The sequence below is a fragment of the Archocentrus centrarchus genome, unplaced genomic scaffold, assembly GCF_007364275.1.
Source record: "Archocentrus centrarchus isolate MPI-CPG fArcCen1 unplaced genomic scaffold, fArcCen1 scaffold_26_ctg1, whole genome shotgun sequence".
NCBI lineage: Eukaryota > Metazoa > Chordata > Actinopteri > Cichliformes > Cichlidae > Archocentrus > Archocentrus centrarchus.
In genome coordinates this window covers 4,217,571-4,243,070 of record NW_022060256.1, presented here as the reverse complement: position 1 = coordinate 4,243,070, position 25,500 = coordinate 4,217,571, and the positions used below count along the sequence as shown (strand labels likewise).

The 25,500-nt window shown below is 44.6% G+C and overlaps 2 protein-coding genes across 2 annotated transcripts in view; one reads left to right on the top strand and one right to left on the bottom strand.

The window, feature by feature from the left end:
- LOC115775887 (fructose-1,6-bisphosphatase isozyme 2-like) overlaps positions 1-322 on the bottom strand; it is a 2,924-nt gene extending 2,602 nt beyond the window's left edge. The window contains exon 1 of the mRNA XM_030723397.1: positions 140-322. Coding sequence (XP_030579257.1) covers positions 140-322 — 183 coding nt within the window. The remainder of the gene's footprint in view (positions 1-139) is intronic.
- A 162-nt stretch (positions 323-484) lies between these two features.
- Positions 485-25,500, top strand: part of LOC115775886 (extracellular matrix protein FRAS1-like) — a 30,641-nt gene continuing 5,625 nt past the window's right edge. The window contains 35 exon segments of the mRNA XM_030723396.1: positions 485-568; positions 1,467-1,607; positions 1,853-2,080; positions 7,938-8,052; positions 11,179-11,183; positions 11,321-11,471; positions 14,619-14,778; positions 15,142-15,310; positions 15,855-15,919; positions 15,921-16,099; positions 16,475-16,820; positions 18,399-18,474; positions 18,477-18,560; positions 18,781-18,819; positions 18,822-18,933; positions 19,022-19,134; positions 19,136-19,228; positions 19,328-19,411; positions 19,414-19,487; positions 20,251-20,294; positions 20,297-20,377; positions 20,380-20,448; positions 20,710-20,772; positions 20,775-20,896; positions 21,353-21,496; positions 21,499-21,630; positions 21,753-21,985; positions 22,070-22,127; positions 22,129-22,152; positions 22,154-22,228; positions 22,540-22,755; positions 23,372-23,525; positions 23,756-23,839; positions 23,842-23,862; positions 24,095-24,254. Coding sequence (XP_030579256.1) covers positions 485-568; positions 1,467-1,607; positions 1,853-2,080; positions 7,938-8,052; positions 11,179-11,183; positions 11,321-11,471; positions 14,619-14,778; positions 15,142-15,310; positions 15,855-15,919; positions 15,921-16,099; positions 16,475-16,820; positions 18,399-18,474; positions 18,477-18,560; positions 18,781-18,819; positions 18,822-18,933; positions 19,022-19,134; positions 19,136-19,228; positions 19,328-19,411; positions 19,414-19,487; positions 20,251-20,294; positions 20,297-20,377; positions 20,380-20,448; positions 20,710-20,772; positions 20,775-20,896; positions 21,353-21,496; positions 21,499-21,630; positions 21,753-21,985; positions 22,070-22,127; positions 22,129-22,152; positions 22,154-22,228; positions 22,540-22,755; positions 23,372-23,525; positions 23,756-23,839; positions 23,842-23,862; positions 24,095-24,254 — 3,998 coding nt within the window.

The window sequence follows — 25,500 nt, the reverse complement described above, 5'->3', positions numbered from 1 at the left end:
TGTGTCGGAGAGCAACTTGGGGTTCAGTATCTTGCCCAAGGATACTTTGGCATGCAGAGAAGCCAGGAATCGTACCACCAACCTTCCAATTAGTAGGTGGCCTGCTCTACCTCCTGAGCCACAGCCACCGCAATGCAGCCTTTGCAAAGGTCCAGAGGAGGCGGAGCTTGATGGCCTCATCCTCCCTGTTCCTCTCCTTATATCTCAGGTGCCTGGAAGCCGCGGCAGTCTCGAAAATGCCATCCTCATAAATTTTATCAGACGTTGCCAATCCTCCTCGACCCTCTCTGATAGATTTGTCAGGTTGAGCCAGCTGGCTCATTCCTGCGACACCATCACCCCTGTAGATTTCCCTGTGCTTGGACTGCACAGAGCTGCATACAGAGTGTCCCTAATAATTTCTTAATTCTTAATTTCTTCCCCCATATTTGGGTCAGGCCTAGTTGCCATGTCCGTGCATAGATCTGCTTGGTAAGCACTGAGCATGGAGGAAACATTCAGCCCCCTGTACCGGGCATCTGCTGCTGAATGTGCTTGGTGCACCAGCCTTTACCGGAGACTCTTTATGGTGAACAATTCCTACATGAACCGGAATTAAGATTTCCATACCTGATCGACTGAGGCCTGGGATAACAGCAACCACGGTTGGGTTAATTTAACTTGTCCTGCTCGTGCCTGATATTAAAGTTTCCCCTACCAATGAGGTATGTCTGTTTGTCTGTTAGTAGAATTACTTGAAAGGTTATTCAGATATGTATGAACATTTTCCCAGAAGGGAGTAATTTAACGGGGTCATGCTTGCTGCCTGCAATCTGCATACTACCTGCATACCACCACACCCCGTTTGTCTACATAAGGACACAGGTTTACCTGGAGGTAAAGCGGTGACAGTGTCTGCACTACTGAAGTTATAGTAGTAGTAGTTGTAGTTAGACAGACAGGCATTAATCATTTGCTCGTACGCACGGTCTGAGGCTGTTCAATATTTACAAATATTGAAAATGTGAAAATATTGATGAATCACTGATTTCTGCATGAAACGTTTGTACATACACAGATTTGCTTGTGTGGACTGTTTGTAAATGAGTCCCATTTTCTTGATATTCTGGAGAAAACTGATCTGGATTCAGGGACCAGGATCCTGGATCAGTTTTCTTCCCTGAATCCCTGAATCCAGTCTCTCCATCTGGATTCAGGGACTTAATTTTCAGCCAGCAGAGGTTCGAGTCCAGTATGAAGAGCAGGAGTGACGGCAGCAAGCAAAAACTGTTTCAGTGAATGTGTCAGAATTGTTTTTATTAAATGCATTTCATTCTTAGACTGATGATATTTTCAGGCAGTTACAGTAAAATAATGGAGAAAAGATGCAGAAAAATACTCGTTTTGAAAACTGTCCACATCTGCATTCATTCAAAAGGCTTGAATATCGTCTTTTCACCATCGTATCATCTGTTTATTGTCTTCAGGTTGCCCAGACTTTCTACGTCACCATCAAGCCGGTGGACGACTCCCTGCCTCTTCTTCAGGTCCCTGGCATGAGGGTGCAGGAGGGTGTGAGAAAGACCATCACAGAGTTTGAGCTGAAAGCCACGGATGCAGACACAGAGGTAACACACCGGCTGAATCGAAATTTTGACTTTTGAGTTATGGATAGCAAAACAATTTTTTCAGTGGTGGAAACAAGCTTCCATAGTATCAGCTGTATAAACAGATCATCTTTGAGGCTTGGTGGTGAACTCACTGGCATTGTGACTGATCCCAGAGCAGCATAATCTCTAGTTGTTTCTTTGTTGCCACTGAGCCATCGTTCCTCTCCCTGCATGTTCCCTCCTATAACACGTCCTTCCTCCAGGCGGAGTCCATCATCTTCAGTGTCGTCCAGGCTCCTCGGCATGGCACCATCGAGCGCACCATCAACGGCCAACACTACCGACAGACCGGCAGCTTCACCATGGATGACATCTACCAGAACCGCATCAGCTACAACCACGACGGCTCCAACTCACTCAAGGACCGCTTCACCTTCACCGTGACCGACAGCACCAACCTGCTCTTCATGGTGGAGGACGACGGCAAAGAGGTGTGTGTGTGTGTGTGTGTGTGTGTGTGTGCATGATGCACCTTCTTGACATTTCTTATTACAGCGGGATAACTGTGAGGGTGTGTCTGTGAGAGTGTGTGTTTTCTAACCCTTCATGAATTTGTGGGTGTGTTCGTGCACTTCGTCGCTGTGAGGACAGTAATGGGTGCTTTTGAATAGAGCGGACACCTTCAGAGACAGAGAGGGAAAATATTTTGTAGAGGATATGTTTGGAAGGATATTTCTGTAACATGGAACGAGCAGCTTTATGCTTGCAGCTCGATTCATTTGAATATTTTTCCTGCAGGGCTGAGACAGAAAGTTTTGTGATGCTAGATTTAGGTTATTTAATTACTTCCTAGCCTGAAAATCTTCTCAGCATGACTCAGATCAGAGGTGGGCAGCGTTTCTTTTTCAGATGCCCACAGTCACATAGAGTAAGTGAAGGGCCGAACACTGGACACAGCTGAAACATGACAAAGTGCTGGACTCCATGAATTTGATTCCATTATAATAATTTTCCAGCTCAAATGGCCTGAGTCCTTGTTTCAAAAAGTATGACATTTATTTCAGCAAATACTGACTTCCACTCTGAGGTTGCAGTAAGAGTATGAATGCTGTACCAGGCTTTACATTAGCCTGCCTTATATGCACCACTCTGTGAGTTACTGATGAAACTCGTTTGATTATGTTATAAAAGTGCAATCAGACCAGATGATTTTGAAGCCATCATAATGTAATATTTTTCTGAATGAAAATAGAGGAAGAAAATAACATTTTTACCAGTATACTTAATTTGTTTATACACCTGTTGAAAGACAGGAAGTATTAGGTGAACACCCATGGAGGGCGGGCGGGTGTCTGAGCAGCATCTGCTGAAGGGTCCGCTCAATAACTCGAGAACTGTTCAGTCTACATTTATGGCTTATGACCAAAGCGAGGCTGGGATTGTATATGGGGTCGCTGAGGTTAAGATCAAGGTCAGTGTTACTTAAGTAGAAAAACGGCCTCCACTCAATAACTGTGTGACGGTGAACAGGGTTCATACAGGGCTGCGGGCGTGTTTTGCCCTGCTAGGCGGTGCTCTTGTTAATCTCAGGGTACGTCTGACTTCCTACTTTTAAACAAAGAGCACAGGTCCACAGCAGATGTTGGGCCCTCATGCTGCCTTCATGGAGTCTGTTTGTAAGTAAGTAAGTATGTAAAAATTTATTTGTATAGCACATTTCAGCGGCGAGGCAGTTCAAAGTGCTTTACATCATAAGAACATAAAACAAATGTGCAGTAAAATCATTAAAATCATTAAAAACATCAATCAATTACACAATAAATCAAAACATCAGAATCATCACAAAATCATTAAACCATCAAGCAGATGCACATGATAATCATAGGAGATGGTCAGTGTGTAATAAGATATTTTGTTTAGAGCAGCTTCCACCCGGGTTTGTTTGCGGAGTACTAATCAAAGGCAGCTTTAAACTGGTTTTCAGCCTTGATTTAAAGGAGTTTAGTGTTTCGGCTGTTTTTAAATTTTCTGGGAGTTTGTTCCAGATTAAAGGTGCATAAAAACTGAAAGCTGCTTCTCCATGTTTGGTTCTGGTTCTGGGGATACAAAGTAGACTGGAACCAGAAGACCTGAGTGTTCTGGGGGATTGATACGACGATAGTAAGTCTTTAATGTATTGTGGTGCTAAACCGTTCAGCGATTTATAAACTAATACAAGTATTTTAAAGTCTATTCTCTGGGCTACAGGTAGCCAGTGTAAGGACTTTAAACCTGGGGTGATGTGCTCTATTTTTGTAGTCTTGGTGAGAACACGTGCAGCAGCATTTTGGATTAGCTACAGCTGTCTGATTGATTTTTTTGGCAGACCTGTGAAGATATTGTTGCAATAATCAATGCGGCTAAAGATACATGCATGGATGAGTTTCTCTAGATCTTGTTGAGACATTGGTCCTTTAATTCTAGAAATGTTCTTCAGGTGGTAGAAAGCTGACTTTGTAACTGTTTTTATGTCTCTGAAGGTTCAGGTCTGAGTCCATTACTACATGCAGATTTCAGGCCTGTTCACAGGTTTCTAATTGTAGCAGCTGAAGCTGCGTGCTGACTCTTGATCGTTCCTCTTTAGGTCCAAAGATAATAACTTCAGTTTTGCTTTTGTTCAGAAAGTTTTGGCACATCCACACACTGATGTGTTCTAAGCATCTGTTCAGTGCTTGGATAGGTTCTGTCACCAGGTGATTGCATGATTTAGAGCTGTGTGTCATCTGCATAGTTATGATAACTTATCTTATTACTTGTTATAATCTGACGAGATATAATAGAAGAAGGGGTCCCAGGATTGAAACCTTGGTGGTACTCCACATGTGACTCTGTCCACTCTGAAGAGAAATTGCCTGTTGACACAAAGAAGTTCTGTTCTTTAGGTTAGGATTTGAACCAGTAAGTTCTGTGTCTGAGAGTCCGACCCAGTTCTCCAGTTGCTTTAGTAATATATCATGGTCAACAGCGTCAAATGCTGCGCGAAGGTCCAGTAGAACCAGCACTGTGGTTCTTCCGCAGTCTGTGTTTGTGTGGATATCGTTGAACACTTTGATGAGGGCAGTCTCAGTGCTGTGGTGAGCTCGGAAAACTGGACTGAAAAAACCTCAAGCGGTTTGTCATTGTTAAGAAGCTGTTTAAACTGTTGCAATACAGCTTTTTCAATAATTTTGCTGATGAGATGGAAGGTTAGAGATCGGTCTGTAATTTTGCAATGTGATTATCAGATTGTTCTTTTTAAACAGTGGTTTGATAACTGCTGTTTTTTAGAGCCTGGGGGGAAACACCTGATGAGAGGGATGAGTTTACTATTTGAATCAGGTCAAAGGCAATGACAGGCAGAACTTTCTTAAGGTTGTAGGAGGATATCAGACAGCAGGAGGATGAGCTTAGTTGTTTTAAGATTTCTTCTAAGTTTTTATGGTTAGTTGGTGAAATACAGCCATTTTCTCTGCCTTAGTTATGTTTGGGCATAACATCGTTATTGGGGTTGGTGTGGATGAGCCGGTTAACCCTCTAATTTTTGTAATTTCTCTGTAAAAAAGTTGGCAAATTCATTTGCAGGCCTTGCAGAGTGGAGTTCAGGTGGTGAAGTCACAGGTGGTTTTGTCAACCTGCGATGGTTATGTTTATGATTTCTGCAAAATATGTTTCCCTTGCATGTTTTAACGAGGTGTGGACAGCTTCGCAGCCTATCTTTGTATATTTCATAGTCAACGTGAAGTCGAGTTTTACGCCATTTTACGTTCAGCCTTTCAACATAGGCTTTTTTCTGTTCTTACAAGTGGAGCATTTATCCACGGTGATCTCTTTCTACCAGACACAATTTTTACTTTAACAGGGGGCAATGGAATCTGTTATATCTGAGATTTGTTATATTTGTTATATCTGAGATTTGTGGCTGTTTGGTCAGAAACGTGCACGTGAGCAGCTGCAGGTCATTGTGCAGGACTGGCAGTGCTCCTCCTGTTGCTCCTGGCACAAAGGCACAGATTACCGTTCCTGCTGCTGGGTCGATGACCTGTCCAGCGCTCCTCATGTAACGACCTCTCTCTCTCGTATCTCCTCCGCACTCCTGAGACTGTGCTGAGAGACACAGAAAACCTTCTTATGTGTGGATGTGCCATCCTGGAGGAGCTGGACTACTTTTGCAACCTGAATGCCTTGCTAGCAGCGGTGACACAAGTAAAGCAAAAGTGGAGAAAAGTCATTCAGGAGAGATAAGGAGAGAGGAGGCCACCACCTGCCTCCCCAGTGTACCTGTTGTGACCTTCACTTACACCAGGTGAAATGGACTAACTGCAGTTTTATGCTCCCTGACCGGACAGACTGATGTCTCCGAAGTTTAACCGACTTTGTGTCATACCGTGATGATCGAATGTTCCCTTAATTATTCTTTGCAGTATTCTTGAATTTTACACCCAAACCTGAAGCAAAACTTCCCTTTTGGAGCCTCAACTGGACATTAGAGGAACTGCAGTTTTTAGCATTTCACCATTGGCTCCGTCTTCAGTACCGGAGGTCATCATGTGGGCAAGCAAAAGTGTAGCACTCTGTCCCGAGATGCATGAACCGTTGAGGATGGTTTTGTTTCCTGTTTAGGACGTCACAGGCGGGATGAAGGTGGTCCACAACCACATGGGCTTTAGATTCACTCTGACATCCATGCCAGTGGCTTGTTTTCACAGTTAGACCAGAAACCATCACACAGAGGTCCTTACAAGTGTAGAAGAATGAACCTCTGTGGTGTGTGTTGTGTGTGTGTGTGTGTGTGTGTGTGTGTGTGTGTGTGTGTGTGTGTGTGTGTGTGTGTGTGTGTGTGTGTGTGTGTGCGATGTTAATGCCAGCTTTATGTGGCAGTTATGAGTGAGCCTCAGGGTGAGTTGACTCCTCTGCTTGTCAGTTTACCTGTCCCCTCAGCTCCTCTCCACCACCTGTCATTACTGACAGTCTATATGACTAATCCCAGTGACAGCATGCAGGTATTGACATCCCCAATCACAAACACACGCCTCTCAACCCTGGGGTTATTATCTTTCCATCTCCTGGGGACATTTGGCTCGAAGGCCCCACGTGTCCTGCAGCTCAGAAGACGGGTGGTGGCATCATCTCTGCCGCTGCTCCGGTTTCATTCCCACTGGAGCTGCTGTGTTATTAAATAATGTATGAGTTCCTATAAACCGGGTGGACAAACGCAGCCTTCAAATGGCATGTGTCAAAGTTGACCTTAACAGCCTCTCTTGTGGTGATTAGTTGTACTTTCTGTATTCCCTCATGCACCTCAGACACACCGCAGTAACTATGAATACTGGAGTAATTTATCTGATTTAGCCTGTCATTGCTGTTGGCAGTGGTTGAATCAATAAAGTAAAACCCTGCAGAACCTTTAAATAGTCCCTAAGAACATTTCAATTGCTTTTTTTTTTTAAGCGCTCATTATGAACACAAAGCTTTTCAAACTTTGGTCAGTGAGAGTTACTTCAAGCCTGTGCTCTCTCTCCATCACCCTGCACACATTTTTGCTGCACAATAATTTAGTCCCAGGGTGTGGTGGTTTATGAACCCTGAGTTTATGTGTCCGAGTTTGTGCTTCTGTTCCAGCTTTCATTTGTGTGTTTCTGTAAGCTGAATATCGGTTCTTGTGAAACTTGTGAGTTCTGGTTTAGCCAAAGATCTGAGAGGAAAGCAGATCATTCCACCCCATAATTCATAGCGACGCGCCATCCGACCATCACCAAGCACCATCAATCAACAAAGCTGACAAAGGGCGCTGTTCACATAAATGTTAATTTATAAACGTATTTTTCATTTCTATAATCTGCTGCTGTGTTTTGAATTTTCACCCACAGGCTGATAAACTCACTCTGAATATCACGCCGCTGTAATAAAATCTGCTTCTTGTCGAGTCGTTGGCTCGTGTGAAGAATGTAGATTAATATATCTCTCTAAATCCAGATTATGAGACATTTTAATTGATCAAAGTACATTTGTGAGGTTTGCATTAATAATGTCTGCTGTTGTGCTGCCAGCCTTCAGGATTATCATTCATTAATTTTTACTTTGGATCAGCTGGGATCAGTGACGGACGCAGGGGATTTTATTTTGGTAAAGTAGAAATCCTGAACAAGGAGGAGCTCAGGAGTTACACCAGCAGCAGGAGAACATGAAGATGAGACTCTGCTGGGTTGAAATAAGATGCACATTTTGTAGTCCATGTTCTGGACTCGTAGTACTTTAACACTGGACATTTTACTCAGATCATGTCCGCTGTCTTTAAAAATATATTTGAATTCCATTTTTTTGGTTTTCCAGATAGTGACAGCTGCTCCCCAGAAGTTCAAGATAGATATTCTGCCAGTTGATGATGGAACGCCGCTAATTTTCACCAACCTGGGACTGCAGTGGCTGGAATACATGGATAAACAAGGTAGAGGGCTTCTTTTTGCAGGATCATGTTTCTGTTTTTTGGTCTGGTGATGGCCAAATCAATATGAGGTGTGATTTTACAGAACAGATCCATAAAAATCAAACGTTTACTCTGATTTAAAGTTCAAGGTCATCTTCTCAGGCGTGTCCAGACAGCTTCCAGTGTTTCCAGATCATTCCCCTGGATGTTCCCTCCTCCCACGGACCTCAAACATTAGTGAAAAGGCAGACATCGTCTTCTGTCTCAGACTGAGTCAGATTTCATGTGAAGGATCGTTGATGAGAGCCGGGCGACTAAACTCAGTCTTCAGTCTGAATTGGTTCCCCGGGCTGAGGCGTGTCAGTGCAAAGTGTCACGTCACCGTCATGAAGCATCTGAGCAAAGGACATTCAGAGCCGTCGTCCTGAACTGTGGTGCGTGCCAGTGTACCATCAGACTGCATCGGAAACACACAGTTTTATGGCCAAACAAGCAAACTCTTCATTTACACACAAGATTTACCCCCATCAGCCTCTTACAGCCGGGGCCCAGGGGAGACCCTGCTGCAACAGCTCCCCAACAGCAACCAGGAGCCCAAAATACACTTAATCTCCTGCCAAACCTCTCACACTGTCACTGAAGTTTACATCCTGCACACAGATCAGGTCTGCTGGCTGGAGATGATGGGAAGCTGGCTTTAACCGCTCATCTGGTGACAGAAGGAAATGGCCTCCCTCGAACAACACAAACACACACAAAAGAAATAGCCAGAGAATCACATGTCAGGTAGTTTGTAATCTGATGCTCCACAGTGTGCTGATAATACATTTATAAGCCTGCAGAAATCTGAGTGTGTAGGCCTTTGCAAACAAATAAAATGAAACCAATTGTGATGTTCAATAGTCGTAAAGTGAGCAGAGCCGCCGCTAAGAAGAACTTTTTCCCTAATTTATTACCTTTAATTGGACCCCAGCAGAGGACTGAAGCACCAGGATCATTCAGATGTGTTTAAATGAGCTGTCTGTTTGCTCAGCAGAACTCTCTCTGAGCAAATTAAGTTTTAAAAAGTACCAGCACGCCCTGCTCTGTCTGAATACTCTCCTAAATGTGTCTCTGTGAAGTGCAAAGGAGAAGCTCCACCGCTGTTTGTTCCTAAATTAGCTGCTCCACCTCCACCTGCTGGCTTGCACATCTCATCACAATGCAAAGCACAGGTTTGTTTGGTAGTCGCTGTAAATATGTCACTTTGTTCATTCATCCTCTGTGCTGTTTGCACTGCAGGTAATTAAGTCCTGACTGTTTTATCACTGAGCCAAATTATCACAATGTTTCACTCCTGGAAAGTAAAAACCTGACCATTAACAATTTATCAGTTTAGTTGCCTTTGGTCAAGAAAACTGTTATTCCATTTGAACTGGTTAATATTTGGGAGTACAGCCTGTTCTGGGACATCCTGCCCTTCCATGTGCAAACATAGGCAGCCTGAGGCTGAGAAAGAAGCAGGAAGAACATCCCATCAGTCTTTCTTATGGCCCGCAGGAGTGACCCCTGCACAAGTGTGTTGTTCATGAGTGAGGGGATACCTGCTGGATGCCTCCTCAGTGTGGTGTTTCTGGCATGTCCTACCGGAGGAGGACCTGGGACACGCTGAGAGATGATCTCTTCGGTGCCGTCCCTGATGAACTAGAGGAGGTGGCTGAAGGGGGGGGGGGGGGGGGGGGGGGGGGTCTGGGTGTCTCAGCTTAGACTGCAGCCCCCACGACCCAAACTTGGACAAGTAGAAAATGGATGGATGGCTCACTCAGTCTTTGACATAGTGAACAGTTCCTTGCTGACATTATGGTTTCAATTGCTAGTTCCAGGTCATATTTCATACAGTATGATGTTAAGTTTGTTATTGATGGTCCTGTTCGGTGTAAATTAGATGTTGTAGCAGGGTGTGCTTTAGAGCATGGCTAACCTGTCACTGCTTTGTGAGGATGCAGCCAAAATGCTCAAATCTGGGCTTCTCGAAATCATGGTCCAAAGGCCGCTGTCCACTTAGAAATTACTGGCAAATCCAAAGAGGTTTAAGCCAGGACCGAGAAAATTAACCAGAATTGTATTTTTTTAATTACTCATAAGTAATAGATATTTCCCTTTGATCAGAAATAACATAAAGTAGATTTTTGTCGAAGAAGGTCTCCAGAAAGACTCGTCTTTACTGTGTGTCGTGCTTTCACATCACAGCCACCATCAAAGGCTGAAGCCAGAAGAACAGACGTGACACTAATGAAGTCACAGGGAGCTGTGGTGGAAGCTGGTTGCAAAGCGGCTTGCAGGAGAAACAGCTTTTCTGGATTTTATCAGTTGGATGCATGGATGCTAAGCAGTTAGCTGATGTGGGCACAGAGATCAGATGCTATCAGATTATTGTGGGCTTAACTGATGCTGAGGGTTTATGACTGTGAAGTCTATTAAGCTTAAACTGACACCAGATTAACTGGTTTGTGTTCCTATTTCAGTTTTATACAGGGATCATATGCAGGTATGTGATTATAGCTGCATATAACCAGACTGGAAGTTAAAGCTCATTTGGAATCATCATCATCACTTTGAGGGATCTTTAAAATATACAAGACACAACAGAAATCCATTTTAAGCCATTACATCGTACATCCTCAGTGGAGTATGACATCATTCTGTTTGCAGACTGCAGCATTTTTGAATTTACAAGAATAAAACTCATTTAAATGTTTAAATCTCTTTTAGGAACAAATATTTTTCCTTCTGTGTTTTCTTTTTAACTTTGTGAAAGTTTTAAATGTGGAGATCATCTGTACTCAACCGGCCATCACAGAACAACTGTTTGGATGCTAATCTGCATTAATGTGGGGAGATCAGTGCTACAGCAGCAGGCTAAGCATCTCACAGTTATTTATCTAGACACAGTTATGGAGTTCATAACTCACATCAACCCGGTGCTGTCAGAGTAGAAAAGTGACCTACTTCTCCTTTCAGAGTGGGGGCTCTTTAAATGTTTGTCAATGCAGAGATCAGCCATATGCACATGAAGAAATATCCTTTTTTTTAGATGGCATGTGTGATGTTGGATATGCTGATTTGTGAGGTGATGTTTTTGTGTTTTTGCTGTGATAGTTGCAGCAGGGAAGGTGAAACTGAAAATAAATGAAACGCCCAGTAATGAGTCGTGGCGCTCTGAGAGCCGTGCTTCGGAGCACAGATGATGTCTGTGCTGTGAAAACTGAAAAACAGGAAATTTGAGTCGTTTCTGTCTGATGTTTGTCAGGCTGCCAACCTGATCACCAAGAAGGAGCTGCTGACCATGGACCCGGACACAGATGATGGACAGCTGGTTTATGAAATCACCACGGAGCCGAAGCACGGCTTCCTGGAGAGCAAGCTGAAACCTGGGAACCCCATCACCACGTTCACACAAGGTGCAGAAGCTCTCTCCTTTATTTGGACAGCAGATATATTTGAACTTATTAGATATCCCAGGGTGCTCCTCCCTCCACACACATCGTTTACAGAAGTTGATGTTTATCCAAAAAGAAAAGTCAGCTCATCAAATTTATGCAGTCTGTATTTACAGTGTTGACCCTTCTTCTGCAACTCTCTGTGGCATGCTGGGACCAATCAGGGCAAAGTCCTGATTGGTTCAGGTGAGTGTGGTTGTTCACCTGCACTTCTAAGGAATGACCCATCTAAAAATGTCCTCAAAGATCAGCTTATTCCAACGATCCGGGAGCTGTCACGAGGCAAAGGTGATAACTAAGGAGATCATCAAATGAACGTTTTGGACCCGTGGCCAGGAAACTCCCTGAATCTTATTGTAAATGAGACTGTGCGGTGAATTCTTTAAAAGCAGGTGGACGAGCAGAAGCCCACAAACTGAGACCAACCTGGAACACGGATAAGGCAGGAATGGATCTCCATCGATCAGGATTTGATCCAGCATGCCTCAGAGAAATGCAGGTCGACACCATCAATACATTTGATTTGTTTGCCAAAGTCTCTGAGACATATAATTACATCATAGAAACGTAAAAAAAAAATCTAAATAAAAATTGAAGCATTTGTGCTGTTGTCAAAAGTTTTAGCCTCTAACACTAAATATTTTTTCACTCCCAAAAATATGAATTATTTATGGTAAATATAATATTCCCCACCACACACACACACACAGCTCCTGTGAAGACAGAAAGAAAAAGGATATTAGGTTGTGTGTCCTCAAAAACTCTGAAAGCCTCTGAGTCAGAGCGCCTGTTACTCGTTTGCTAACTAATTGTAAGGAAACGGCCAAATTTATGGTTTTAAGGTTGAGCAAAAAAAGTTTTTCCTCCTGTGTGTGGTGTGTGTGTGTGTGTGTGTGTGTGTGTGTGTGTTCCTGCTTCAAATATTCATAAAAATTGGGATGATTTTACTTTTTAGTGCATACTGATGAACTGCATCACTCCCCTGATCAAATGGTCATGACTGCGTAAAATGAAGCCGTGGTTTTCTGCCACCCCTCACGTCTTCTTTGGGTTCGTCTGAAGGACCTTTTAATGCCTGAGGATCAGTTATGCCTCAGAGTTACTGCTGCCGGGTTTTCCTTCTAAACCCCCCAGTGAATGACCCCAAAGACGTCTCTATCAGTGAACAGAGCCACCTTTCCTTCATTTCATCCAATTTAATGTTGCATCGCTGCCCTCTTCTGGTCATCCTACATCATTCATGCTGCTGCAGATAGTAGTGCCAGTTTGAAGGAGGAGGGCTGAAGACAAAAGCTTTCACAGTGAGAAAGAGGGACGAAAGCTTGACCCCATCTTTTCTCCACTGCAGCAGACATGCAGCAGACATGTGAGTGTCGTGTTTTCCCTCTCCATGTGCTCACCCGGCCAATTTGCAGTTTAAATCAGCTCTCATTATGAGCCGGCTTATGTTCGCCTCACGGCTGCAGACAAGCATCAGTGTGAGTGTGTAAAATGTTGATCCTCCCGGCTGCAGACAGCACAAGTGCAAACAACCACTTTGATGTGTCTCATGCTCAATTTGGAGCTTGTAAACATCATTTTCGTAATGATAATAAATTTCCAATAACTGAAATAACCCTTAGCCTGAGCGCGACAGAGAGGCAATATGAATAATAAAACAGATGAGATTTCCAGTACAAACTGTCAACATCATCCCGACTGTGAACATTGGCTCCCATATTCTGCCAAATGCTTGCACTCAGTCTAAAAATATGTTTGAGATATATTACTATTCTGGATATGAATGCATAATTCAGTCCTCCCCTCATAACTGTAATGTTTATATTGAGCCTCCTGAAGGTCATCTGACCAGTTTTCCAGCAGTGGGACTCTCATCTAAGTGTTTCCTTTTCTCCAGCCTTCTCTGGAAGGTGTACATGAGCAGAAGCCCAGAGCCCGTAACCACCTTCACATTCATTTCCAAGTAATGGGAATTGGCCCAAGGCTGCAAATTATGGAAGCATTATTTTGCAGGAAATACATTCTTCACAAAGATTGGTACCATTAAGATTCGATCAGGCTTTTTTGCGTGTCGTCCTCCTCACTGTAAAGTTGTGTGCAAGCATAAAAATCATTTTTGGCGTATTTGAAACATTGTTTTCAGTTCAGAAAGATACATTTTCACACTCTCCAATGAACCCACATGATCATACAGCTTTATGACCAGCTCCCATCAGAGCAGAGCTACAGTGAGTCTGCTCACTTCCTAGTAATGGCATTTTATGGAAATTAGTCAGTGCAAAGAAGCAAATGGATCTGAATGACTAAAATCATCATTTGCATCTTCTGAGCTGGGCTCAGCTTTAAGGGTAGGATGAGGAGCTTAGATGTCCAGAGGGATCTCACCTCTGTTTGGAGGTTTTCAGTGTACAGCCAACTGGTTATGGGCAAGACCCAGAACCCACTGGAGAGTTTATACTGTATATCTCATCTGGCCTGGGATTGCCTTGAGATCCCTCTGGAGGAACTGAAAGCATTGCTGGGTAGAAGCAGGCCTGGAATGTCCTGCTTAGCCTGCTGCCGCTGTGACCTCACTTTAGATAAGTGGAAGATGATGCGGCATATGACACAAACTAGTATTGGTGTGTGGATTGTAGAGCTTAGGACACAAAATGAAAGAGGCAGAGAATTTCAGCGAGCTTTGATAGCTCGGTCCAAAAATCCAAAGCCCAGAGGGTGAAACTGAAATGCAAAAATCAGGACTCAACAGGCGGCAGCAAAGAAAGAAATCAAGCCAATCAAGACTGAAACAAGAAGGGATTCAAACATGAAAAGCAAAAAACACAAAGCAGTGAGTTATGATAATAAACAGGAACCAAACACACAATCCCAAAGCTGAAAATCATTATTAGGATCAAAACAACAAAGACTCAATACTATCACAAAACTCACAAAAGCTGCTCATGAGGGTTAGAAGGTCGTCCATATGCTGTAATCCTCTGAAACCAGAGGTCAAAGTGAGACTTTTTACAAATTCTCTGCTCCAGTCCTTCATATAATAAAAATGTAACAAAACAGTAACTAATGCTAGTCTTTGATCTTTATTAATGTCGCCTTGTTCCTTTGTAGCTGATATCAATCTGGGTCTGATCCGCTACGTGCTTCACGAGGAGAACGTCCAGGAAACCATGGACAACTTCAAGTTCCTGGTCAAAGATAGCAAACCAAATGTGGTCAGTGACAACGTCTTCCACATCCAGTGGTCCCTCATCAGCTTTGAGCACAAAAGGTCTGCACCATGAGTTATATATATATATATATATTATTACCCACCCCTGGAGGGGGGACGGGGTATTTTTCTCCATATCTCAACTGAACAAAAACACATCATCCTCATTTGCAGTAAGAAGTATCTCACTATTGTTCATGAAAATGTAACATCTGATCAGGATATGCTCCGAATACACAAAAATATGGCACAACTTTTGACTCTCTATCAATCGGATTACTCAGTTCCCCTGTTATCGCGTATTTGCTCATTATAAGAGATCAAGCCCGGCACACCTGTCATAATGATTACCTGTCTCACATCCATCCTGTTACATGTTTAAAGACGTGAAATAGCCTCTCATTTCATCTGTTGGCTCCACAGCTACAATGTGAGTGAGAAAGCCGGCACAGTAGCGGTGACCGTGAAGAGAAGCGGTAATCTCAACCAGTACGCCATCGTGCTCTGCCGCACTGAACAGGGCAGCGCCACTTCCACGAGCAGCGTGGGATCCCGGCCCGGAGAGCAGGACTACGTGGAATACGCTGGACAGGTAGAAGCTCGTCACTCTACGTTTTAAAAATCTATATTTCTGTTTTTATTGCTTTCATTTCCCTCCCGTGCATTTATGCTTTCTTTACTGAGAACAGATTTTCTTTGGCATTGCTCTTTAATCCAGTAGTTTTCTGCAAATTATTCACAAGCTTCAGAGGTTGTTAACATCTTCTTATGTGTATTTGAGAATAAAATGAGCATGCATTTGTTTGCAGTTTTAAGTAGAGATAAAAGAGAATAAATGACTGCAGGAATTTAAGGGTTTGTACTACTGAGGGGAAGGAGCAATCGATAACTGTCATCTGCATTAGAGAATTTCACAAAGCTCATTTATTGTATGTGAAGAAAAGCAGTGGTCCTAATATGGAACCCTGAGGTACTCCTTTGGATGCATGGAGGATGGAGGAGAAAGAAGATTCAGCAAAGTGGGCATACTTTACTTTCTTGGAGATGCAATAATGTGTGTGTTCTACAAAGAATCTCTGGCCACACATACATAAGCACGATCACGTCTTTATTGGCACCTTCGATGTGTTTTCCAGGTGCAGTTTGACGAGCGCGAGGACACCAAGGTATGCACCATAGTCATTAATGACGACAAGGTGTTTGGGGATTGAGAGCTTCCACGTGGAGCTGAGCATGCCCGTGTACGCACTGCTGGGTGGAAACACGCGTGCTGTGGTCAACATCAACGACACAGACGACGAACCCACTCTGCAGTTTGACAAGAAGATCTACCACGTCAATGAAAGCTCGGGCGCAATCCATGCTCCCATTGAGAGGAAAGGTACACACTGCACTAGGGTTTCTGTCATTTCATGTTCGTGAATATTTCATGAAAATTTCTATTAAAAAAATCCTGCAGCCAGCCACGAAAGCCTCATCAGTGCTAAAGATTGACCAAATAACTTATTTTCCCTTTTTGTATAATAAAAAATGCTAGAGGTAGGGTATGGAGCACAAAAACTTCTAACCAACTTTTATTGTACCACATAAAAATAGACAAATACATATATCTTAGGTACCCCAGTGTTATTATTAAAGCACATCTGTTGCTGCTCCCTTGAATTCAGGCTATAATATTTAATTTTAAAGGTTTTTCTGAGCAGTGCGAAGCCCACACACACTGTTTGACCTTCCTGTCTGCCCTCGTCGTGTCCAGGCGATACCTCCAGCACAGTCTCTGCTCTCTGCTACACTGTGGCCAAGTCAGCGCAGGGTAGCAGCCTCCACGCTCTGGAGTCCGGCTCCGACTACAAGAGCCGCGGCATGAGCAACGACAACCGCGTCATCTTCGGCCCCGGCGTCAGCATGTCCACCTGTGATGTTAAGCTCATCGACGACAGCGAGTATGAACTGTCCGAGGAGTTCGAGCTGGTTCTGTCTGACGCCTCCGATAATGCACGCACGGGCGACGTGTCGGTGGCCAAGGTCATTATCGACGGGCCCAATGATGCATCGACTGTTTCTCTTGGAAACGCTACATTTACTTTCAGCGAAGATGCAGGTATGAGCCCTTTCTTCCTTTTACATCCACTGGGGTCATTTCTTTCTACATCCATATTTCTTATTTCCTCTTTAAGTTGTTTAAAAATATTCACAGAAAGCATAAAATGTTTTAAATGGCTTCCAATAAAAACAAGTGCACTGTTAGCGCTTCATAATAACCACTGGTAGTAAATGATAAAGTGACAGTTAATTAAACTTTAGTTAAGCAGCTTTACTGCTGGCACACTAACCAGTAGCAATAGTGTTTCCTAATTGGTTAATAAATGATTTGTTAACATCTATGAGCATCTAGCTGCTTACTGTAAAATTGCAGTTGTCTGAAAAGCTTTGTAAATGCTTAATAATGACTAATAAATATCTAGAAGCATTAATATTATTATAATACATATTTAAAATCAGTTCCATCACATGTTTGATTAAAGCTGGCACTGTTACGACCCCCCAGCTCTCTATGGGGACTGAGCAGTAATGTAACCTAACCAAACCAGAAACAGCTGAATATGTTGAAGAGATCATTATCAGGTGATGTTATGCAGCCAAAACAGAAACTAATGCCTGAGCTGGAACAGCAGATGAACATCGAGTACAGGTGTGCCTGGTTAACCGCACAAAGCCAAAGCACCAATAAAATAACACAATCAAGGTACAGTCTATCTAATAAACACCGACAGCACTGAGGGGCACGGCGGCTCACACAGAATCAAAGCCCCCCCTGAATAACTGCTTTGCTGCCCATTGTAGGCAGGTGGTGTGATTGATGGTGCAGTTTGATTGGAGCAGGGACCGGGGTACCAGAGCAATCATGCACGGCGACAGTCTGGGGACAGGAAGGGAGACAGCAGAAAGAGGAAGTGGAAGCTCCGGTCCTGTGCGAGGCTTAAACAGGCTAATGAACATAACACACAGTGAGGGTTTGTCTCAGTGAAAGAGAGGAGGCCAGTTTAGGAGCATGTTAGGAGGAAGGTGAAGGACTGCTTTCATCTACTCACTGGAAGGTTGGTGGTTCGATTCCAGCCTGTGTGCCAAAGTATCCTTGGGCAAGATTCTGAACCTCGAGTAGCTCCTGACGTGTTCATCAGAGCGATTGTGTGTGAATGTTGGAAAGTTTTTGTGTGAATGTGTATTTGTCAGTTAGTGATATTTTACGTTGTTGATTCATCTAGAAGCAGAGGATGTTTTGGAGCGTGACACAGAATAGATTGTTTCCTCTCTTATAATTAGCACCGGTGACAGCTACACTGCACCTCATCTTTCTGCTGAGCTGCTTCTACTTTCTTCTCCTTCTTCATCATCGTGCTGGCGTGGCTTTAATCTTTGATGCAGAGGTTTCCTCCCACAGTGTTGAACAGACAACATCATTAGTTACAGCCAAATAGCTGCCAGATTCTGTTTCTGTCAGTTTGTTCATAGATCAGGATGTTAATTACGTTCAAAGTGGAAGATCAAGCCAGAACCTGTAAATTAGAACCATTGAAGGTTCCCTAATGTTCTTGTAACCTAATGAAAAGCATCAGCAATCGGGACTTTCCACACTTGTTAAACTTGCATTTCATTTTTTTTCCCCGCCCAACTCAGGCACAATTGGAAATACCAGTGCTGCGTCATGGCAGCGACCTGTCCTCACTGACCTCTGTGTGGTGCGTCCACCCGACCTTTCGGACCCTCCGTCAGCCAGCCCTGGGGTCGACTACATCCCCCAGCTCCAAGAAAGTGGAGTTCAAACCTGGAAAACTCAGGAGGTAGGACAGACTTCTCACCTACAGTCAAAGCAAGATTTCAGTTCATATTATTGTGTACAGCTGTGATTTTTGGAGGGTTTTTATATCATGGAGAGGCACCTAAGTTCAACTTGAACCTAATAAGCATGTTCATCAGTTGGAGCTCCCATTTTTACTCCAGTAAATAAACACAATTCACCTGGATAACCTTTGCAATGATCTGATCTCCTTTTTTTAACAGACGTGCAGTTTAACCATCATGGATGACATCCAGAACACCCCCATCCATTGAGGGAGCCGAAGTCTTTCGTGGTGTTCCTCAGTTCTCCTCAGGGTGCCGTCCTCCAAGAGCCCTATGAAGCCAACGTCTTCATCACAGACACCTTCCAGGACAGTACGTCCACACAGGAAAAACCTTCAGTACCCTTGATTTAAAATCAGATGTGCTAAATGTCATACACTTATCTCTCTCTCTCTCTCAGTTCCTAGCATGCAGTTTGAGAAGAGCACCTACACCGTGAAGGAGAAAGATAATGCTCTCCACATCCCCATCATCCGGACCGGCGACCTCTCCTTCAAATCGTCGGTGCGCTGTTTTCACCCGGACCATGTCCGCCATGGTGATGGACGACTTCGAGGAGAGAAGGAACGCAGATGAGTCGCGCATCACTTTCCTCAAAGGAGAGAAGGTAAAATGTTTAATCCACATGTGGCCAGATGTTTGTGTTTTTGTCCTCACAAGCTACACACCAGGGTGGTTTTTTTTTGTGCGTTTGCTCATTTTCCAGGTGAAGAACTGCACAGTTCACATCAACGATGACTCGGTGTTTGAACCTGAGGAGGAGTTTCAGGTTGCATCTCGGTACAACGCTCTTGTGACCACTGGAGCGGCGCCATGTGGGAGCTAGCGAACGTCGTCACGTAACCCATCACCAATGATGAAAGACGGTACCACAATTCACATTAAACGAGATTTACTGGATACGCAGTCCATGATGCCTTTGATTCAGTAAGCAAGAAAAACACACAAATCAAAGATGCTTTGGTGGAAGTTTTTTTAGCCTCTATTAGCCTCTAATCATCTTTTTTTTTTTTGTCTGTGTATGAGTTTATTTTAGCCTACTGCTAACCCTCGGCTATATGCTTAACATCTACAAGGTGTAAACTTCCAAGATACTGTGTGTTCCTCTCAATACTAACATGATAGAAGCTGAGGACTTTTATTTTGAAAAAACATTGATTAACAGAAAACCGTTTCGTAAACACGACAGGCGGTAAGTGAGAAAGTTGGACATACAAAAGGAAACAGAACTATATGACGACTTCAGAGACTTGGAACACAAAGTAGATATGGTCAATAAAGAGCCGTGGAGATGATCTCCAAAATATCAGAGCTATGCCACCCTCAGGCCGAGGGGCCACCAGCCCTTCATGTGAACACTTCACCTGATAAGGATGATTAAGGATAAGTGAAGGCCCTGATAGGGAGACAATAAGTACAAATGCCTGACAGCTTTCATTGGTGCCTGAAGTTTGTATTTAAAGATATTTCCACCAAAACCTGAACTTGGAAAGACTATTAAAAATGAACAGTCTAATCTTGATGGAGGTGGGACTTAGTACACCACTGTTTTAATTAGATGTACCTGGTGTCTTGGAAGCTGATTAAGTGTTGCAAATGATGACAGTCAGTCCTCTCCTGTTCTTCCAGCTCCACCATCGAGTTCGAGCAGGCGTCCTATCAGGTCAGAGAGCCTCCGGTCCAGATGGCATCGAAGTGCTCAACATCAAAGTGATCCGCCGAGGAGATCTGGACCGAACGTCCAAGATCCGTTGCAGCACCGGGATGGATCAGCCCAGTCTGGAGTCGACTACAATCCCAAGAGCCGAGTGCTTAAATTCACCCCGGGTCAGTACAGAAAGTGCCCCCCCCCCCCCCCCCCCCCCCCCCCCCCCCCCCCCCCCCCCCCCCCCCCCCCCCCCCCCCCCCCCCCCCCCCCCCCCCCCCCCCCCCCCCCCCCCCCCCCCCCCCCCCCCCCCCCCCCCCCCCCCCCCCCCCCCCCCCCCCCCCCCCCCCCCCCCCCGACTTCTAATGGTTTTTAAAGGAGATGAGTATGAGCCTGATGATTTATTGGGAGTAAATATCTTGGGTTTTTTTTTCTCTCCACAGGCCTGGATCACATCCTCTTTAAAGTGGAGATTTTGTCCAATGAGGACAGGGAGTGGCACGAGTCCTCTCATTGGTCCTTGGCCCTGATGACCCAGTGGAGGCGGTGCTCGGGGAGATCACAATGGCCACGGTGACCATTCTGGACCAGGAGGCGGCGGGCAGTCTCATCCTACCTGCCCCGCCTATGGTAAGAAAACTTAGAGGAGACATAAGAACATGAACCAGGAGCAGCAGAAATCAGCGAGTTTGGAGGCCTTCAGGCACTTTAGCGTTCAGCTGAGAACTTAATCTTTTGTCTATTTTGTGCAGCACTTAGAGAGCCTGCTCACATGAAAGGTTTCCACTCCCGGCAAAAGCTCGTCGCTCCTCTAATACATATTCAGGGACCTCCAAAAATGCAGCAGCAAATGTTGGGCAGCACTTTGCCTCAGGCACTTGTTTATAGACTTTTACATTTCTTATGCATTACCAGAACCACTCACAATGAAATATCAGTTCAGCTGCCATTAAAATATTATGTGGTGGGTGATTTATACCCCAAATGACTTGATAGGAGGAATCTCATCTCATGCAGTGCTCCAGACTCTAAAATGAAGAAGCTGAATTCCTCTAATGTATATAATCTCCCATCCTCCCTCCTCAGGTGGTCTCCCGCGCTGACTACGATCACGTCCAGGAAGTGACTAAAGAGGGCAGCAGAAGACTCCCTCTCCAGGTTACCCCTCTGGTGTGCGTCACCCCTGTTGACCCTCACTACCCCAAGTACTCTGTGATGAAGGAGCGCTGTCGGAGGAGGCAGGAATCAATCAGACCCAAGTTCACTTCTCGTGGGAAGTGGCGGCTCCCACCGACACCAGCGGTGCACGGTCCCCCTTTGAGACGGTCACAGATACAACCCCGTATACCAGCGTCAACCATATGGTGAGGATGGTTGATGATGGATTCATTTTTTTAATGGGATTTACTGGCAGTAAGATAATAAGTTATGCTTAACATGCATCCCTCTGCGTGGACGCTTCGAACTTTTCCTTCCCTGTTTTCAGGTCCTGGACAGCATTTACTTCAGCCGGCGCTTCCACGTTCGCTGCGTGGCTCAGGCCAGAGATAAAGCCGGTCACCTGGGAACCCCTCTGAGGAGCAACATCGCCACCATCGGCACGGAGGGCTCCATCTGCCACACGCCTGTCACCACAGGAACCGCCAGAGGCTTCCAGGCTCAGTCCTTCATCGCCACGCTCAAATACTTAGACGTCAAGCACAAAGAGCACCCCAACCGGTCTGCAGTGGCTTTTAAACCAGATAAGCATCTTCACCAAAACTTTATGCTAACAAATGCTCTTCTGTGTATGTCCCTGTTTAGGATCCACATCTCAGTCCAGATCCCCCATCAGGATGGAATGCTCCCCCTGGTGTCCACCAATGCCGCTGCACAACCTTCACTTCCCTGCTGTCTGAGTCGATTTACAGACAGCAGCACGTCTGCTCCAACCTGGTCACCCCTCAAGACCTTCAGGGGATCGCCGGTCAGTCACACATACTCACCCCACAAACTCAGCAGGGCCTCCTTAGAGTTGAAAATGTCATTTTTAGGAGGCCGCACTGGGATTAAATCCACATTTACAGCATCTACCGCTCACACTGAGGGTATTTCAAATTAATCCCGTGATGATACATGTTGAAATTCTTTAATTTCCTGCTGCAGTGAGTTCATGCTTCAGCCTGCAGAAAGATAACTTACATCACCTGCATGCAACATGACCTGACAGATTTGAAAAGAATAAATAAACCAGGTGTGGAGTTCTCTTACTTTCTGTGTCAACATTCTTCCAGAGTCCGGCTTTCCTTGATGACGTGTCATACGACAGTATCTCTCTGGGGCCGGGATACGACCGCCCCTACCAGTTTAACCCCAACGTCCGCGAAGGCAAGACCCTCCAGCTCTATAAGCACCTCAACCTCAAGAGCTGCATCTGGACCTTCGACGCCTACTACGACATGACTGAGCTCATCGATGTCTGCGGGGGCTCCGTCACCGCCGATTTCCAGGTGTGTGGGGCAGCCAAGGGCCAGTTCTTTACAAACGGCTTCTGGATAAGTTTGATCAGCTGTTATGGAAGAGGATGTTTAAAGTTTCTGTTGTTTCCTTGTTGGCTTAAAGGGTAAGACTGTTATTCAGGCCAAGTGAATAAGCTGTTAGGATGACCAGGTGGAGAACTTTATATAGGACTGCACAGTGTTTTTATGCCCCGTGAAACATATCGACTCAAAATGAGGGTCACAAATAGATCTATGGATGCAATACTGCTGAAACCCTGCTGGTAGACCAGCTGCTAAAATATCAGTTTAAACACAAACAAAACACAAACATGCAAAGATAAAATTGTCGAAGAAAACAACTTTAGTCCCCATTTATGCTTATGAGACAGTGAAATGAGAAAGCATAAAATATGCACGGGAGTGATTGCAGAATAGGACACAGCTGGGAACAATGTAGACAACACAAGAACCTGGGACCGTGGCAGTGCTGGGATGTGGACATCCTAATTATAGTGCATGTGTTTGTGTAAAGCCCCCCCCCCAAAAAAAAGAATATCAACAAGGAAAAAAGTTCTTTGTGACCCTCTGAGAGAACCAGCATTAAAGGCTGCTGCTGCTCTTCCAGGTTCGGGACTCGGCTCAGTCCTTCCTGACGGTGCAGGTTCCTCTCTCTACGTGTCCTACATCTACGTTTACGGCGCCGAGAGGCTGGGCCTCTCTGGAGCATCACACCGAGATGGAGTTCTCTTTCTTCTACGACACCGTGCTCTGGAGGACAGGTCAGGACATGTTCTCCATTTCTCTCCGTTTATGTGTTCAGATGTCTGAGTCACAGTTTAATCAGATCCCTGCATTACAGAAGGGGGGGGGCACTACAAAAGCTGCCAAAACACCACACACCTGATTTTTGTCTACGTTAGAGCAGGAGATGTTCTGCATGTAATGAGATGATACATTTATGTATATTATGTAATCTTTCATCTGATTGCGTTTGTGTTCGTGTCTGCAGGTATCCAGACTGACAGCGTCCTCTCAGCCAGACTGCAGATCATCAGGATCTATATCAGGGAAGATGGACGGCTGGTGATTGAGTTTAAACTCATGCCAAATTCAGAGGTCAGTCCACAGCTACCTATTCTAAGGGCAGGGCAGCTTTTACATCAGCTTCCTGTGATAAGCAGCAGTATGTTTGTAAGGGCTGCACTCAGGATACATTACTGCGCCTGTTTAAATGTTACTGTGGTGACTGCAAAGCCTTATGGGCAGAAATATAATGCAGGATATTTAAAATTTCTACATAAAAATAAAGCAGTGCTGAGTTCGACCCCCTGCTCTTATTCTCCCTCAGGTCAGTTTGTCCTTGAACACCACACCCTGCCAGGCCACAAGTCCCGCCTCATGGCCCCCGACCACCTCGGAGGCATTGAGTTTGACATGCAGCTGCTGTGGAGCGCTCAAACCTTTGACTCCCCGTACCAGCTGTGGAGGGCTACCAGCTCCTACAGCAGGTCAGTACTCAGGCTCAGGCTGTTGGGACTTCCCATGATGCCTTTAGCCTCTTTTGCCCTCTGATGTGCTCATCATTATGAACTTCAGTCCACTCTTTCCTGTGGTTTGTGTTTTGGCCTTGGTCTCTTCTCTCTTTTCTCTCATTTGCCCCTCCCTGAACCTGACCTGTTTTAGGTCTGTTCCTTTGAGAAGGGAGTGCTGCTCTTAGGGCATCATCTGATCATCGGAGTTTTCTCTAGAACATTTCAGGGATTTTGCTGCCCTGAGGCGGATGTTGTTGCTGTTGCTCTGACTGACGTTCTCTAACGTTTTCAGTGATTTTCCCTTCCAGATAAACTGTTACCTGTCTGGGAATTTGGGGACAGTATTTTCCTGTTGTAGCTTGACTTAGCATTAGCTTAAGAAAGACAGCTCAGGATGGCTCTGAGTGCTGTAACCAAACAACCCTCCATGGATAAAAAGATATAACTGCTTTTCTCCTGGCTAATATCACCTTACCTGCTAATGTGGACAGAAAACCTTCTGAAACTTTCTGACTAGAAATTCACTTCAGTTCACTTATATTTAGTGTATGTATGACCAGTTCACCTCAATCTGCTTCATACTGCAAAGTAAGACCCCACAGTATTAGAGAAAGAGCAACACTTGGTGACGGTGGGGAGGAAGAACTTCCTTTTAACAGGAAGAGACCTCCAACAGATTCAGGATCAGGGATGGGCAGCCATCTGACTGGACTCGGGGGGGGGGGGGGACACAAGAAATAGAGAGACAAGGACAAAATACAAATGTTAGGACACAGAAAATGTAATGAAATCTAGAACAAACACATCAGAATCAGAATCAGAAGGTTTTTATTGCCATATGGGTGAACAGGTTCACAGCATTAGGAAATTGCTGCGGTACTTCGTGCTTACAGAAAAAAAAAAAAACAAATAAGTATAAAAACTATAAGACAATATACAAGTATACAAATTGCAAATATCAGAGATATTAGAGCTTACAAAATATACAGTGCAGAGACTAATTAAAAGATAAAAGAATGTAACTATATTCCACTAATATGTACATCAGTGCAATCAGACAGGTGCATAGACATAGGGTCATCAGCGTTTGTGGAGGGTGGTGGTAACAGTCTAGGGTATTGTTCATGAGTCCAACAGCAGAGGGGAAGAAAACTGAGGAGGTGAAGGAGAAATAGTGCATCATGGGAAGCCCCTGGCAGCCTGAACCTACTGCAGCATAACT